At 43.3% G+C, this 18927-nt stretch overlaps 1 protein-coding gene across 3 annotated transcripts in view; it reads left to right on the forward strand.

Moving 5' to 3' along the window:
• CDH13 (cadherin 13) overlaps positions 1-18927 on the forward strand; it is a 1030795-nt gene that overhangs the window by 448583 nt on the left and 563285 nt on the right. For all 3 annotated transcript variants that reach the window (XM_045046894.1, XM_011290267.4, XM_003998309.5), the window contains exon 4: positions 2076-2192. In XM_045046894.1, coding sequence (XP_044902829.1) covers positions 2076-2192 — 117 coding nt within the window. The remainder of the gene's footprint in view (positions 1-2075; positions 2193-18927) is intronic.

Below are 18927 nucleotides of genomic sequence, written 5' to 3' on the forward strand. Positions count from 1 at the left end.
TGTTCCCAGATGTTACATGTCAGTGTTCTGTGAATATAATCCACTGTGGTTTTCATTGTCTTATTATTGTCTATTTCATTTTCTCTTTTCCTAGCCTGTCTTTTGCTTGGTTAGACCGGGTTATTTTGTTGGTGGTAGTTGGTTGGGTGGGTGGATTTGTTGTTGTTTTAACCCCTCTTACTTTTTCTCCATTACATATACACACTCTGGTTTTCTGTCTTTACCTGAATATTAATTATTTTGTCTTCCCAGAGACCAAACAGTTTTATTTGCACTCATGCATTGAGATTTTGAATATCATTCTTCCATGTTTATATAAGAAGAGAAGATGCCCAATATTGCATTCTATGTTTCCCTACACATTTTATCCTAGATATTCCCTCTACTAACTAGGTGAATTGAACAAGCCCCGCCACCTCTATAAACTTGATATTCCTCATTGTTTGAGGAAGACCATGATTTACTAGAGATATTAATTGCAAATATTAGAGTGAACACATGTAAAGTGCCCAGCACGTTGCCTAATGCACACTTAAGAGACTGTATGTAGTCTATGGTGGTGATTATGAGCGCAGTCAAATGTGGTATTAGAGGTTAGAACATGGTCTTTGCACCTACATTACTGGTAACCATCTAAGAGTGTCTCTTGCTAATGGACCCAAATTCAACCTTGTCTTGCAGTTGAATGTCTAAGTTGTTTGCCATGTTTACCCTTTATAAATAATGTCTGGTGAACACTTGCCTGCATATAGCTTTATTCTCCTTTTGAATTTAGCATGTGAATGTATTCCTAGGAATGATATCACTGAGTGAAGGGGTATGAACATGTATAAGATTCCTGGTAAATAATTATTGCCCGATTGTGTTCCACAAGAGAACCATCAGATTACACTGCCACCAAAATCTAGAGAAAGATCATAGAAGCTTTCTTAGCCTTAGCTGATCTTGTTTCCTGTTTGACTTTTCTTATATAGATTTTTCTTTAAAACTACATACACACACCACACACACACACACACACACACACACACACACGCAAATATACACATCGTTTTGTGGAGTGTGGATCAATGATGGTATTTAAATACCATTTGCCGCCTTTTGGTAGGAACTTGTCATCCAAAGTTCGAGACGATTTGGATGATATATAACGTAACTTCAGCTAGTACTGGCATTGAATGAGATTGGTTTATATACTGAAAATGATGTTCCACTTTCAGTCCTCTGATCAGATCAAGGGGAAAGTCTCAGCTTGGTGCTAACGCTTTAATGCCCCACTACCCCCTTGCTTATTTTCCTTTTAGAAAGAGGAGCTGATTTCCCCCCTGAGATTCCAGTTCAAGCTGAATACCCTCATTTTTGTCTCCAGTGTGTTTATTTTCATGTGTTTCCTACTTCTTATGAAAAGCAATACCGGTCTTTATTTAAAATTATGACATAATGTTTCCTGGTTTGCACACATGTATGTCATTGATAGTTAAATTACAGATAGGGCAGAAATCCTGACAGTGTTGTTCCAGTCATTGAAGTTGGGGGTGTAGTGCATGGGTGGTGCATTCCAACAGTTGGCCCACTAATATTAACAAATATTCCTTGACAAAATATGGACTAGGAGTCTCCATAATGCCTGGCGTAGTGTGGAATTTAGCAATTGACTCTTCTTCCCTATGCATTTATGAGTGCAAACACCTTGCAGTTGGCCATAAGGCCAGTAGCTTTTATATTCAGTGGGTTCTGGGGGTTCGTGACCAGGTACATAATCTCCTCACTTGGCAGATTAAGAACAGGAATATCCCAGCACTGAAGGATGTATAAATCAAGACTGACATTGTGAATAGAACGATTCAGAAGATGGGATTAAAGAGCTTAATGGTAGTCATTGTGAATCACGATGTCAGCTTTAGTATGATTCTAACGATGTACTTGCTAACGCTAATGAGGTTTGATAGAATAAAATTAACAATGTCCAAACAGCCCTATGCTTTCGCAACAAAGGAACCATATCTCAGAGCGGAGTGATACATCCTTTCCATGGGGCTATTTAGTCGATTGATTTTGGGTTTTTTCTCTTTTAGGATATATTTAAATTTGCAAGAACTTCTCCTGTCCCAAGACAAAAGAGGTCCATCGTGGTATCTCCCATTTTAATTCCAGAGAATCAGAGACAGCCTTTCCCAAGAGACGTTGGCAAGGTAAGTCATACAAAATACAGATGATGTGACAAAGGCACATTTTAATAAGGAGGAAAGCATACACAGGACAAGCTGACTGTGACCGTCTTGGTGGCCTCCTGAAGTTGGCCTCTATTCCTCTATGATAAGAAACCAGATGGTTTTGCCAATAAAAGAATGACAAAAGCCATCAAACAAACAAAAAATGGAATTTATAAAAACAACAATAATAATACCTCTGAATATCATGCTTTGGAGAGCTGTGTGTCATACAAACATGCTAAAGTTGTGTCAGGAAGATGTCACTGGTTAATAGATTCATTGCTTTTAAGATAATGTCCAGGCAACCAGCCAGATTCTATACTATACATGCCATACCATACCATACCAGTATAGCAGTATGATATGTGGCCTAATTTAGATCCTGATTTTCAAATGTGTAAGTCCAGTGGCACCCTGGGTCAGCTCTCTAAAAAGAACTAAGATCATACTAAGATCAAAAGAACTAAATCATACTAGCCAGACCCAGAAAACACTGTCGCGTGAATCAGGGGAATAACTTTTCCAGGAAGAAATGTTCACTGTTAAATGGGCAGAAATACTGGTGTTGCTTGATCAACACATTCTCTCCCTGTAGGAAAGTCAACATGGAGAATCAAATGTAAACCAGTTCGTATTTTTGGGTCATCCTGGAATTTGAACAGTGGCGGTTAGTTCAGTGAATGACCTTAATGGCTGGATGCTATTGAACTATTTACTCATTCGTTACATAAATAAGGAGCACTTGTTATATGCCAGACTTCAAGATTGGGACTGGGTGAATATTGGCGTGAACAACAGAGAAGCCCCTAGTGTGATAGAGCTTTATTATAGTGGGGAGGCTATATTTCAATGAGGAAATAAACAAACAAGAAAATTGCAGAGGATAATAAATTCTGTGAGGAGCAGAAACAGCTCTTTGGGAAGAGAGTAAATGGCAAGGCCAGGGAGTAGAGGAACAGCAGTGTTCATGTACATGGCCGGGAAGGCTGGTCCGAGACCATGGTGTTTGAATGGAGACTGGAGGGGTGAGAAAAGGATAGCCACAGCAAGATCTGGGGAAGCTGCACTCTTAGCAGAGGGCACTGCACATGCAAAGGTCTAGAGGTGGGAAGGAACGAGGCGTATTTGAGGAGCAAAACATCTGGATGGCTGCATTGTGAGTGGGGAAGAGTGGTAAGAGCTAAAGTCAGAGAATCTGGACTGTCACAGTGGCTTCAGACACCATGGCAAGTGGGAATTTCATTGTATACACAGCAAGAGACTACTGGAGGTTCTCCCTGGAGTATGTGTGCGTGTGTGTGTGCCTGTGCGTGCGCACACTGAAAGACCCTCTGGCTGCCTCATAGGGAATGATTTGTGGGAGCAGAGTGGTTACGAGCAGTGGGCACAGAAAGATCTGCCAAAGGGGGTGTTATATGGTGACGTGGACCAGAAGTGAAGGTAATTTGGACCATTAGAAATCTCTTTCTGTTGGAAATTAGAGGCATCAATAATCCAGTGTCTTGGTAATCACCATATTTGAGATTTGAAGCTACCACTGTGCCTTTCTTTAAGCAAAACCTTGCCAAGGGTCCAGGACATGGGACAAAGGGGGGCAGAGCTGTTCCAAGTGGGCGATGGTGGGGTTTAGGAGCCCTGCCCTGTGGACAGCCCTAACCACTGCAATGGCCCTTGTGTCAGTGTCCCTGAAGCCAAGAGTGGCACTCACCAAGGACCAGATTCCTCAAGGCTGCAAGGCTCTGCCCCCAAACCATTTCAGAGACACCAGTTGCATCCTTGCTCTTTAGACGTTTACGTAAGTCTGGTGGTCTCAGCCCTCACTGTGCATCAGAGTTGCCTAGAGAAGTTAAGAGACACACGCCAGGCTCCGCCTCCCAAGATCCATTCAATTGGTCAGGAAGTGGGGACCATGCATCAGCAGTTTGCTTTTGAATCCCAGGTGATTCTGATGTGCAGCCAGGGTTGAGAACCCCTGAGCTACACCAGGCCTCCTTCCAGAGTAGCGATGGACCAACAATATCAGCACCACCTGGTTGGGAATACCTGGACGGCCGTGCAACAGCTACTGGTTTCTCCATGCTCTTTATACCCTTAAAGGAACTTTTTCCCTCCGTGCATGCTTGGTTGTATCCATTCACCTTATCCTTTTCTTCATGTCTTATGCCTCACCGTCATCAGCCCCACACCAGGAGCTAACAAGAGATGCTCTGCTGAGCTCTGAGACAGTGTATAGGTATCTTCAGAGAGTTTGGGGAGGTGGGGAGAAGGGAGACGCATCCTCCTCGCCCACTCAAACTCTCTGAGTCAGGCAACTCTAACTGCATAAATATCGCACATCAGACGAGTGTAGAATGCCGTATGAAGAAGAGACTGTGGTTATGAACGCATAAGGACGCTGGCCTCACTTTGGTTTCCCCCAGAAGCTGACCCTGAGACAAGAATTCAAATGCAACTAGTTTATGTAGGAGGTGAAGAGAATACTGGTAAGGGAGGGGAGTGGGGGGAATGGAAGTGATCCAGGGAAGGGAAACAGCCAACTGAAAGGTCTCTTTATGAAGGCAACTACCACTGTAGGTGACTGCAATGTAATCCCCGGGGGGCATGCTAGGGAATGGTGGAAAGCACATTCCACGGGGGAGAAAGCTGGGGTATTTACAGACCAACCCCATCTGTCTTTAGTTGAGGATCTTTCACAAAGGCACAAACTCTCTAGCACATCCAGCCTTCCCTGTGTTCTGGGTGCCAGCATGACAGCTTTCTGAGGCCCAGGGAGACAGTTGCAACCCTGCTGGTGTGCCCTGAAAAGGTGAGGTCCAAGGAAGGGGACAGGGCACGGATGGACTCCATTCCATCACCGAACTTAATACAAATACGTTTGTTTGCAGGCCACATTGTCCCTGGCTCCCCTTCTGCTCCCACCTCATTTTCTGAACTTTTTTTTGTCTCATGCCTTTGGAGAGGACTGTGCTTGCTTCTCTCCATGAATACGTACTCGCTGCATGTCAGGTGGGCAGTTCTCTGAAATTCAACCCAATCCGCATCACTAAGCACACATTCTGCATCTGCATTTACAAAGCACCATGCTAGGGGCTGGGGATCTAAGGACAAAAGGCAATAGACAGGATCCTTAATCTCACAGGATTATAGAGTAGAAAAAAATCATCACAAACACATTATTTTTCCAATGCTGTGAAGTATAAGCACCTTTCACCCATTACCTTAAATTCTCATACAAGCAACCCCGTGAGGGTCATCCTCCAGTGTGCAGGGTGAGAGTAAGCAGAGTCAGAGGGAGACGGTCACCTGTCCCAAGTCACACAGTCAGTTAGTAGCAGAAACAAATTCCAAACCAACCCTTTGAGGTTTCAGTCTGTGCTCTTAACCCGCTAAGTGCAATCTGAGAATTCTCTTACATGGGATGAAATATCTTTGCTGACAGTTACGCTCTTTAAAACAACATTAAGGGGCGCCTGGGTGGCTCAGTCGGTTAAGCGTCTGACTTCAGCTCAGGTCACGATCTCGCAATCCGTGAGATCGAGCCCCGCGTCGGACTCTGGGCTGATGGCTCAGAGCCTGGAGCCTGCTTCTGATTCTGTCTCCCTCTCTCTTTGCCCCTCCCCCGTTCATGCTCTGTCTCTGTCTCAAAAATAAATAAACGTTAAAAAAAAACTTTAAAAAATAAAACATTAAAATTAAATTTAATTATTTGAATTTGAAGTGCACCAAAGAAAAAAAGTAGGATGGATAGAGGGCTGGGTAATTGAATAGATGTATGAGAAAACAAATTTAGTAAAATGTTAATGGTAGAATTGGGTGGTGGGCATAAGGTCGATCACTGAAAATTTCTTTCACCGTTTCCTCTGTTTGGAAATTTCCGAATACAATGTTAGAGGAAAATTAAGCTTAACTAAATACAACATTATCATAAGACACAAGAATTGGTGTGTTGACTCAAAAATAATTTTTTGTCTTTCACTTCAAGAGGATGGATGGAGACTAAGTACCTATTTCTTTTCTTTCTTCTTTTTTTTTTTTGTGTGTGTGTCGTATTTTATCATAAATGCCTTTTAAAGAAAGGAGACTCACACACTTCAGGGTAAAGACATCAAAAGCAAGGTGCTGCCATGAATCCACTCTCTGGGGGAGATTTTTCTCAGTTGAGGCTGTGCCATGCAGAACTGTGTATTGACAGAAAGGCTTTGCAGGTAGCCCTGGGGGCTAGACAAAGTTTTGGTTTGATGCATTATTTACCTGCCAAATAATTAATTAGTTGGTAAGTGGCTAACTTATTGGAATTTGGAAACAGCTTTAACATCATCTCCCTCAGTGTTTCTGAAAAATGGCTTAAATACCCAGTTGCGCATATACCCCCTCAAACCTGTGACTTCCTTCCCGTTTTTGAGTTCTAGATCCGGGAGTGTGTGCCCTAAAGAGAAATGTGTAGCTGCCACCAGGTGCTTTTTCCCTCCCCCTTCAAAGTGTGACTATTTCAAAATTTGAGCCATAAATAATTTCTTAGTTTTACCAACTTTCACTGATAAATATTTGATTGCCTCTTTAGAGATTTTTGAGTTCCTGGGCCTGATTGATTGAGAGCAGGGGACTTTAAATCTGTGGGGCAGCAAGGAGGTCTTTGGGAGACGTATTTTATTCTGTTTTATATTAAGTTTGAAAGACAAGTCATTTATGAAATGCTTATTAGAGATTCTAGTTTCATCACAAACCCTTTTCATCAAAACCAATGAAAGTACATTTTACTGAAAATCCTTTTTTTATATCCCCTATAAATTGGTAGAGCGGGCCTTTAGAAGGACATCTTTAACCCAGGACGGGAGAAATATGTAATTGGACCGTGTGCTTTTCGTAAAGGGAATCAACATAGATCATTAGAGCAAATCATGAAAACCACTCAACCAGGACTCTGCTTTGATTGTGTCATGAATGCACATCATCCACAAGGGTAATTTATGGCAGTTCCTAAATATTGCTCAGAGTTCTGGGCATACCGTCTAGTAGGGATCTCCCCACATGCACGTAGTCTGTACCTCCCATTTATGCCCAGCTTTGCAAACAGGTGCCAAGGAACCGGTAGCTCAGGACTGAATTTGTTTTACTCCACGTAATAGCCATTTGCATCACTTTGAGAACACATGGGTGCCAAGCTGTGTGGGCCACAAATCTGGTCCCAGATCCCCAGCACTGCTCAATCTCACCCTCCTACTAAAACCATAGACTTAGCCCCGTCCTACTGCCTGACTCGTTCTGTGTCGTCACCATCAGCCCTCCACCCCTTTTCAAATCCACTGTTTCACAGTTTTTATTCAAGTCTGACTACATGCCTCCTCTCAGAAATTTACAGCAGTTTAATTTCTCTTTTTAAAAATTTTTTTATACATTTATTTATTTATTTTGAGAGAGTGATGGGGGTGTCAGAGGCACAGAGAGAGAGAGGGAAAGAGACAATCCCAAGCAGGCTCCGTGCCATCAGCGCAGATCCCTACGTAGGGCTCGAATTCATGCACTGTGAGATCATGACCTGAGCCGAAATTAAGAGTCTGACACTTAACTGACTGAGCCACCCAGGCACCCCTAATTTCTCCTCTTAAAAAGAAGCAGCAGTTTTACTCAATAACTAAAATTTACCACTGGCTAGTGTATAGGAGAGAAATTTGGGGGCGCCTGGGTGTCTCAGTCAGTCAAACCTCCAACTTTGGCTCAGGTCATGATCTCCTGTTTTACAGGTTCATGCCCCACATCAGGCTCTGTGCTGACAGCTCAGAGCCTGGAGCCTGCTTCAGATTCTATGTCTCCTTCTCTCTGTCCCTCCCCTGCTCCTACACTGTCTCTCTCTCTCTCTCTCTCTCTCAAAAATAAATAAACATGAAAAAAAGAGAGAAATTTGAATATAAAAGATCCAAGATGTCCAGAAACTCAATATTCAAAACTTCTTGCAGAGATGAATAGCATAATTTTTTTCTAGATGTAGCAACACCACTCATACATATGCCTTTACTATTTCCATGACTTAGAACTCTTTCCTCTTCCTGGGACACAGCCCCTGCATCCACACTCTCTGGGGGCTGACGCATTTACATTCAAGGCTTCGCTGTCCAGTGGAACATTTACATCCTTGCAGAAAATTCTGTCCACACTGTCCAGTATGGTAGCCTCTAACCAACCACATGTGGTTATTGAACACTTGACATGTGGCCAATGCAACTGCGGAACTGGAGTTTTAAATTTTATCTAATTTTAATGAATTTTAACTCAAAATTAAAAACTACTATTGGATTCAGTATTGGCATGAGAAATCTCCTTTTTCAACTGTAAATTTTAGTCTAAGTACAGGTCAAATACTTTTCATGAAAATATAATATCTAAATTGATAGGTAAGTGTAATATAAACAGGTTTTCACAAGCATATTACCCCCACACACAAAGCATGAAAAATATCTCATTAATAATCCTTATATTCTTGTCATGTTGAAATCAAAACATTTTGGATATCTTTGTATGCTTAAAATTAATCTCATTTGTTTCTTTTTACTTTTTTTTTAATGTGGCTACCAGAGAATTTAAAATTATTTGTGTGGCTCACATTATATTTCTATTGATCACTGCTGGGCTAACGCCTGTTTCTGATGCAGTCTCTTCCTTGGGTTTTTTTTTTTCGTTTGACCTCCTTTACACATTGTTTATACCTCCTTGCTCACACAGAACACATTCGAGAGAGCAATATAGTTTCTTTTGTATTTTCCTTATCTTTCTGTTAACTATAATTCATCAAGTGTAGCGATACAATCCACTCAAATATTCTTTGACTTGAATTCTAGTTAGGTCTATGCCTGGTTGGATAAGGCATTCACTGGTTCCTGATTAAAGTGATCACAGCCCGGTTTGTTGTTAGAATGGAATTAATAGACCATTATATGATCAGTCTGGATATTTCTAGCAAATTTTAATTTTCCACAATGGCAGTGAGGATACCAGATAAATTGGTTGGTAGTCAACCATTATGTCAGGTCAAATCTGTATCTTTGGCAGATTGTGATAGATTGGATGTTGATGGATTGTGTGTGGGGCGGAGGGGGGGGTGGGGAGGGGAAAGAGAGAAGGAGAGAGAGAGAGAAGAAAGAATGTGCTCGTATTTCCATATTTGCTCAGACGTACGGTATTTTAAACCCACTTAAATAAAGAACCTCAAAACTAACTTTATTCACAACTGAACAGAGTTAATTTTAACTTATTTCAACTAAGTCTAGTAAAAATATATATTTGCCATTAACAAGTGTTGCCCTCTTTCTGCAAAGTTTAATTAATGATAAAACATAATTGAGTTGTTTTGGTTGTTTGCCAAATACATATATATGCAAAAATGCCCTCCATGATATACATCCAGCAAATAAAGGCATCCGAGCCTATGGAGGAAGCAATATTTTTAGTCCTGGGTTTATCACCCCTTCAGTTCTCAATGTGAAAGATTCCCAAGGCTTTATTGTTATGTACATTTGGCCTCAGACTGAATTTATATTTAATTATTCGTGAACATTAAAGGATCTGGCATTTCAGCTTGAATTAGCACCCTGGAGGCAGGAGAGTTGAAGATTTTCAAATCCAACTAGAATCTTCAACATCTAATGAATGTCAGCATCTAAGCCAAACCTGGGTGCCCTGCCTTGTTCTTACAACAACCCCACAAAGTGCTACACCCATTTCTCAGATGGGGAAACTGGCATCAGAGAAAGGAGACAACTTGCCCAAGGTGACTCATTTAAAGAGCTGTAGCACGAATACCGGAATCTAGGAGTCTTGAGTGCCCATCAACGATCTCTGTACCATAATGTGTGAATGTTGAGTCCCCATGGGTCTCTGCTGTTTGCATAACATGCTCATGTGAATTGCCATCTGACTCTCGCACATACTCTCAGAGACCAGCGTTCTATCCCTATTGTACTGAGGAATCGAGGCTAGTGCATCATGCAAGACGGTTTCCTTGTGGTACAAACTGAGGTGTTGTGCAAGCTGGGTTCCTTCTGCCTTACCACCTGCCATGCACTGGGGGGTCTGGATAGATTTCAAAGCAGCACATGGTGTGGGCTAAGGAATAGGCTTTATTGGAGAAAGAGAACACGTAGAAGCCAGGGGTCAGCCAAAGGTGAGAATCACTGCTCCTCTTCCCCATCATCCTGCAGAGAGCTATGCCAAGGCCTGGGCAGAGCTGAACATTGTCCAGGTTTGCCAGATGAGGCTCTCTGCTGACATCACTCTCCCTTCTTAAGCTACCTTGACTATAACCTTGTCAGTGGACAGACAGTCAAATTCTTGGGGTGCCTGAGCACAGGTACCCAGATTTATAGAGGTTATCTAAGATTCCAGATGCTCAAAGCCAGACGCCTTGGACAGTGATATGCTGGTTAACCAGCTCTTGAGTGTGAGGAAAGCCCTAATTAGTAATGTTTGCCACTTTCTTTGGCGTAAGTCTTCCCACAGTGACCAATTTCAAGCTACCAATGTTCAGACTTCTTAAATACTTAACAACTGACTTTGACCAAGAAGTAGGAGCTAGCTCCAGCTTACCCCTAACCTTGGGACCTATGGAATGTGACACTGGATGGGCCAGCGAATGCCCTGGCCCAATGGGGATCCGTACTTGAGTGGAACCTCCAGCTTGGAGAGATGGCTTCCCCATCTACCCATTTAGCCCTGAAGTCACCTGTTTCTTGTCCAGGGTGAGCACGAGGGGTCCTTCTGGATAATTCTGCCCCTTGCAACCCATTAAGAACCTTGTCTAACACCACATCACCGGTGGAAAGGAGAAACAGACCTTGAACCAGCACCCTTTCAGCTTTGCCCCACTTCTCCTCCTGTGCACAAAAAAACCAAGTCAGTTCCCTGAGGCTGACAAATTCTGTGACAATTGTCCCAGTTCTACCTGGAAAATGAGGAAGGGAGAGATAACATCCTCTGTGAAGTGTGGAGAAATGAGGTTAACCTCACAGTTATTTGATGTGCATGTTTGTGCACTGAGTCAAGGCCAGAGGTCATGTCTTGGTTTAACAAGACCACGTGTTGACAAGCAGAAAACTGCTTTCTTCACCCGGCAAGGAAAGCCACCGTCTGGCTTCAGAGCATGCTCTTTTTGTTGTTGTTGGTATGTTGCTGACAACCCTGTTCAAAGGAACCACAAGGAACAAAAATGAAAGCAGAAAAGGCTAACTTTGGTGTAATTAAGAGATACCACTGCTCCTTTTTCTCAGCAATGAGGCCACGGCTGACTCAGTCGATAAGGGCGGTGAAGGAGCAGGGCCCAAGGTGCTGCGGGGAATGGACTGGCCCTTTTGTGGTCAAACTTGCAGTCCCAGGTTTTGAGGCAGAGCTGGATGGCAACAGAAACAGGCCAATCCACGGTTTTCTGAAAAGGGGGAGGGGATGGACGAAGAACTCACCTTTATTTCCTTTTCTAACTTGGAGCTCGCCCTGGCTTCCCAATGGGGTCCTAAGGGAGAGACTTCAGTGTGGGGCTGGTCCTGCCTCCAATAGCAGGAATGGGGAAGGTCTTGGACACAAACGCCCTCTGGTGCAAGCTTAAACGGTCCCACCTGTGGGTGTTTCATTGGCGATGCTGGTGTTTCGGATCAGGAGATGAAGAACAGACCCAGCTTAGGCCTTTGGGGAAGGCAAATATTCCTCCTAGGCTGAAAAGTTGAGGCTCGTGCATTCATTCATTCACTTAGCCATTCATTCAGAAATGTTTATCGAGTGACTACTCTGTGCCAGGCACTGTGCTGGCTGCTGCCCATGGATTCCCCTCTCATGGAACACACAACTGGAAGAGACACAGAGCTGTAAACATGCAGATGAGACGGTGACAGGGAGCAGTGGACATGTGGAGAACCTGAGAAGGCAGAGGACGCAGCTCCCAAGAGAACCCCCCCTCGTGTACCATACCAGCAGGCAAGGCAAAGTTGGGCCAGAAAGAGTTCTCCAGGCAGTGACAAGATCATAGGTGCAACATCTAGAACCCAGAGAGAGCATCCAGTACCTGGAGAGCCAAGAATCACTGAATGGGGCTGGGTCAACAAGGGCCCCTGACAAATAAATTTAGAGGAAGAATGAGGGGCTGGACAATGAAGAACCGTAAACACAACTCCAACTCCAGCGAGTTCACGCCTTATTCTGCAGATATCAGTTATACATCGAGGAATGACATGACCAGATTGGCCTTTTAGGAAGATAAATCAGCTTGTGGTGGGTCACACCTGGAGGCTGAGAAAACCAGAAGCGAGGTGTGTGTGTGTGTGTGTGTGTGTGTGTGCACGGATGGCAGCTGTAACAGCAGCCCAGGTGGGCGGTGCATGGCACCTGGGCCTGGAAGTGGCAGGGAGACTGGAGAGAAGATACCGAGGCAAGCACTGGGCAGCCTTGGTGAGTGTTGGGTGGGGAGGGAAGGAGGTAGAGGAAAAGGAAGACCCCTCTTAGCTGGGAACATCATGCCTCCATAGGATGCTGAAGAAGTCACCTGCACAGAGGGTTTAACTGTGGGTCAGGAGACTTTTCATAAAACTAAGGGGCCTGTTTTATCCCTCCTCCCTCAAGTTCACTCTTTACCAGGGCTGCTGTGCTTTCCTTCCGTGAAGCAAGGGGTAAGTTCTCCCAGAGGAGATAGATCTACCCTCCCATTATACACAGGTGGACGGACAGGCTAGATGCTAGATGTGGAGCTGGGCTTCTAGGGAGTAGGTTCATTTTGTACCCGCAAGGCTCGTGGGCCACCAGACTCTCAGAAGCTCCTTCCCTATGTGTCCCCAGGTGTGAACACAAGTCCTGCCTGATCTGTGCCTTGTGATTTCAGTTTAGTTATTCCTGGTTCTGGATTTGAAATCTTTTTTTTTTCTTTTTTTTTCTGCCAGCTCAGAAATGCACAACAGCTGTGTTCACTGTTGGCCTTCTAGCCTCGAATTCATTCTAAATACATTCCTTCTTAGTAATTTCTTCTTTGAATGCTGATGTTGGCTATGCATTAGTATACACAATCCACAGGCTCTATGTTGCTCAATTTTTAGTTCGTTTATTTGACAACTTAAAATTCCTCACAAGTGGTGCTTTTATTTTGTTATTTGCATCTGGAAATCATTGCTAACACGCCATGGAATAAATCTGGGTTTTTTTTCATAATTTTTTTCTTATTATAAGAATAATAGATGTTCATCAAAAACTTTAAAGAAAAAAACATATATTTAACAGTAACAATATAAGCATCTCCCAAGTCCCACCACCACCTTCCCCATAGTTTGAGATGGTCACTGCTGGCCCTCCATCTTTAAAGTGCATACAAATCTGTGAAAGCACAGCTGCCCAGGCCCCGTCCCATCAGACTGGGGCTTCCCTGGGTCCGGAGTGGGGAGTTAACCTTGGAGTTAACCATTCTAGCACGCACACCCCAGTTCTGCTGGTTCTCCCAATTCGAGAAGCTCTGTCCTAAACGTGCAATACCCACACAGGGCCATCCTGTTCTCCCTGACTTTCCACTCACCAACATCTCAGAAACGTCTTTCATGTCCTCAAAGGTCCTTCTTCAATGGCATTTTGTTTCTTCTTTTTTTTTAAGTTTATTTATTTTGAGAGAGAAAGAGAGAGTACAAGTGGGAGAGGGACAGAGAAAGAGAAACCGAAGCAGGATCTGCACTGTCAGCACAAAGCCCCATGCAGGGCTCAAACCCACAAACCGTGAGATCATGACCGGAGCCGAAATTGGACACTTAACCAAATGAGCCACCCAGGCACCCCTTCAATGGCATTTTGAAATGCTGTGTGATGTGGTGTGCCATTGGCTCAGCCGTTGTTAAATGCCCGAGGTTCTTAATGCAGGGTCCACAGATCCTGAGGGGGGCTGTGGGTAGATCAGTTCCCTTGGTAATCCAAAGGATTTTTGTTTTTGCCCTTGAAATATTATCTGGGGAAAGATGCCACATGATTTACAGAAGGAGTCCATTAGACAAAATGGTTAAAAACCTCTTAGACCATCCCCAGTGCATGGCATTTAGTGGTTTCCCTTGAACATCTCCTAGTTGTAAGTCATATTGCTATGATTGCCACCATTCACAAATCTTTGCCTAGGTAGGTATGCATGCAAGCTTGTGTGTATGTATATATGTGTGTGTACGTGTGTGTGTGTGTGTGCACGCGTGTGCATAAAATCAATGGTTGCCTTATATGAAACTTGAAACCAACAGTCAAGAGCTGATGTAACAGCCTACCTCAGGAAACAACCCCCTGACTCACTCCTACCTGAGATAGGCTTGAATCCACCGTGTCCCTGCTCTGATGCATTCTCTGTCCGTCTCCTCTGCGGCCCTGCTTCCATCTGACAACACCAGCGTCTCTTCCCCACCCATCCTCACACTCCCCAGGTCTAGAACATCTTTGTTCTCATCATGCTGTGCAGCTATCATCTGGGACAATATATCCTCAGCCCTGCTGAGGATTAAAAATACGGCTAATAGGGTATATATGTTCCATGCATGCTTGGGAATGTATGGAATACACTGGAAGCCTTCCAGTTCCACCTGTGGTTCCCCCATCATTCTCACTCTCCTTCTCTTTCCCGTCATTACAAATAGCCTCATTTGTGCTGCCCTCTCTCTGAGATTCTCCGCTGAGAGTTGCCCTCTATCAGAAGGGCGCTGCTGGGCTCCATGCTTTGTGTGCTTCAATACTAATTCCCTGCAAAGGAGGTGTTTCCATGGCCTTTACAGAGGAGGAAACTCAATGACTTCTCTGATGCCTCAGAGTGCTGAAGCTGAGATTTTTAAAAGTCTTTATTGAAGTATGATATATAGACACAAAAGTACAAGATCATGAGTCTCCAGTACCATGATTCTTTTACAGACAGAATGCACCCATGACGTCAGCACTCCAACCACAAAATGGAACATTATCAGCCCCCAGAGCCCCCTTCACGTCACCTTCCAAGCACTAACTCCACATCCCCCCAGTGTAACCAGCCCTCCCCTCTATCACCGTGAGCTAGTTTCACCATTTGGTACATAATATAAACAGAATCATACAGCATGTATTTTGTGTTAGCTTTTTGTATTTTTTGCTCAGCATTACACTGGTGAGATCCATCTTATTGTTAGGCACATTTGTAGAATCACAGATGTATAGTATCACATTTTCTAAATACACCACACGCTCTCATTTCTACTGTTGAGAGGAATTTGGATCATTTCCAGTTTGGGACCATTACAAATAGTACTGTGATACTACCCTCATGCATGCCATTAAGTGAACATACGTACACATTCCTGTTGGTATATATCTAACCATGGGGTTATTGGGTCAGTTTTAGTAAATTCTGCCAGACAGTTGCCTAAGTGGGTTATATGGAAGCTGAAATTTAAACCCATTATTCTGACTCTACAATGACTTGTGGGAGTAGGGTGAGGGGCATATTTCTTTTTCCGTTGTTCCTAAAGAAAAATATATGCAGTTTCTGTCCCACTTGGTAGTGATGGCCATCAATATCAACAATAGCAGGGGCCTGTGGAATGTTTTTGGATCACATTAGAACCTGTTGCCTTCACCGTCGAGAACTGGAGGAGGTCACTGGTTCTCCACCTGTGCTGATCCTCATGATATCAGGCCGTGTTACCAAAGACCCTTAGCAGCACACTTTTCCCAGATACAGGAAGATTTGCTACACGGTAAACAATAAAGCGTTCTGACCCACTGATGTACAGTTGTTGAACAGACAGTACGCATATCCACCTTCATTTGACACCCCTGATGAACCACTAAGTGTTTGAAGTGTCCCCTAGTCCTTCCTAAGTGTCCTTCCTAAGTCAGAGAAATCCACCTTGAGGCTCTTGCTGCTCTCTGGTTATGTTTGTGTTTATTGATATTTCGATCTTCTCCCTCTCTCAATTCAGAGAGATCATAGACCATTAGAGTTGGCAGGAACTCTGGAGATGGCCCAAACCCTTCACTTTAGAGATAAGATGGAAAATTATTTGTCCAAAGTTAAAAGACGGCAGAAGTCCTAATCTGCCCCTCATTCTGTTGCCCTTTTGCTTACACTGGGTCTTCTGAACCTTCATGGTCCTGGGGAAAACCTGAGCCCAGTCTGGAAACTTCCCAGGACTTTAGGAGTCTCAGCAAAGCACACCATGACTAATGTCAGGTGTCCGTGATCTCTAGGATCATTCGGCTGAGACTGACCTTGTCCCATATCTTTTTGCTGGTCTTAGCATTCTTAGAGGGTGGTTCCAACCCTAAGGGTTCAGCTGATGGGCCCCCATGTGCCCTCCCAGGGTCAGAACACATCACAGGACCAATCCATCCTTTGAACAGGAAAGACAGGGGTGAAAACTCCAGGAAGTGGGAATATATCAGTGCAAGATCCCACCTGGGTAACCCCTGTTTTGTCTGAAGAGAGAAACTTACAAAATCCAAACAGGCTAATTTGGAGAGCTTAATTTCTGCCCTGGTTGTTTGCTTGTGTTGTTCCCATTTTAGCCTCAACATCTAGCATGTCTTGTACAGACTAGGCTTTCAATAAGTATGTGTTGAATGAATAAATAAATGAGTGAATGAATGAATGAATGAATGAGTGAAGGAGTGGCCAAAAAAAGGTCAATTCCAGTGGTCTCCCCACACTGGGTTAGCACTAAAGGACTCACCTTTACCTTTGCCTGTAGGCACCTATATATTCTTCTATATGCAGAACAAATGCCTTTAAGTTTGGGATTAAGAAAAATAATTTTTCCTTTTCTATATCAGTTACTATTAAGTGGATAAAATGATGACTTTGATAGAAGAAAGAAGGTATATGGGGAAAGTTTCAGAAATTTAAATGTTATATATGAACATATATTTATATATGTATTATATAATTTGTATTATGTAACATGTTATATAAAGTACATTTTGTGTTGTGAGGTGACACTTCCTGATTTTAGTTTTGCGGAAAGAATGGATCCTTGTAAGTAAATTGTACAGGTGACTGAAGCAAAACTGTTTTTGAAAAAGTGATCCACTTGGATGCCAGTATCTCTGTAATGTTTTATACAGTAGTTCCCTCTCTTCAAGTAAACTGAAGTTAACATGCCCATTTATTAATGGAAAGGAGGCTTTTATTATTATAACTATAAAATGAAATTGTGTTATACCTTCCGAAACCGGGGACACATGGAGAGATTATATGCTCCCTATGTTAAGTGGCTTCATTCTGCTGGGTATTTTCATGTGTGCTTTTTATTTTTTTATTTTTTAATGTTTATTTTTGAGAGAGAGAGAGAGAGAGAGAGAGAGAGAGAGAGAGAGAGAGAGAGGGATGGAACATGAGCAGGGGAGGGGCAGAGAGAGAGAGACACACACAGAATCTGAAGCAGGCTCCAGGCTCTGAGCTGTCAGCACAGATCCCGATGCAGGGCTCGAACTCACAACCGTGAGATCATGACCTGAGCCGAAGTCAGACGCTTAATTGACCTAGTCACCCACTCAGGCATGTGTGCTTTTTATACTTTCCTGATCTCTTTCTCCATCTCCAGATGCTCTTATCCGCCACTCCTCCTTCCTGACCCTCTACCTGTTCTAATAAGATTAACTAGTCCTTGGAATTTGCTGCTTTCAAATCGCTGTCGGCTGGGAAATTAGTCTCCGTGCATACCCTAATCCTGTGATATAAACTCAGAAAAATGAGATGAGACAGACTTGGATTTGGTATCTGTTCTACCGGTCACCAGCTGTTTGACCTTTGCACAGGCCACTTGAACCATATGAGTTCTGTTTCTGGTGGGAGACAAGGTTGGTAACACCTTCCGTCCACGTTTGAGGAAAGACAAAATGAGACCACTCCGTTGATCTCTGGCCACATAGTAAATGCTCCGTCAGGGTGCCCCTCCTTTCATTCTCTCCCTTCCTGGCCAAAATCCACCTGCAAAGGTGTTAAGTGCTTGTGAAGCTCTCTCCAGAAGGAAGCAAAATAGGCTTGTACTTATGTAGATGTTGAAGATATCTTTCATTCCTGTGGTTGACCCTTCCAAAGAATGAAAGTTGTCGTGTAAGTGTGCTATTTAATCAATGTTACTGTACTAATAAAAGACGCTAACATGACTTAGCACTGTCCAGGCAGAATGTTAAAAAACAAAACAAAACAAAAAAACCTTTAAAAAAAAAAACCTGGTAATCCACTCTACCCATCTGCCATTTTCTCTGTTCTAGTTGAATATATGAGAGCACATCTTCAGCAGTAAATTCAAATATAAGACCATGAGATCTGGTCTGTTCACAGTTGCACTTTGGGGGCCTGGAACATCATAGATGCACCATAATTTTTTTGACTGAATAAATAATCTCTTTCCTGCAGATGTTGTATCATTTATGCTGTGCCCAGGTCCTGTCAAAGGAAAAAAAATGAAGGCAAAAAGAGAGACACTCACCCAGCCGTTTGTCTATTTTTTTTTCGCCCCTCTGCTCAGGGCTAAATTTCCCTGAAAAATCACATCAGATCCCAGCTGTCAGAATGAGTTCATTAGCCGGGCTAGGGATTCTAGCTTCTGAGAGCCTCAGCTTCCACCCAGCCAGGTGTCTGCTTCAAGAACAGCGTTCTCTTATGCAAAACGTTGGTAGAAATGACCTGCTTTCTGACAAAGAGCAGCTCCAGAATCTGCCTGCCCTGTGCTACGGGATGGTCAGTGTAGATGGAGGAGCG

The sequence above is a fragment of the Felis catus genome, chromosome E2 (assembly GCF_018350175.1).
Source record: "Felis catus isolate Fca126 chromosome E2, F.catus_Fca126_mat1.0, whole genome shotgun sequence".
In the NCBI taxonomy this organism is placed as follows: Eukaryota; Metazoa; Chordata; class Mammalia; order Carnivora; family Felidae; genus Felis; species Felis catus.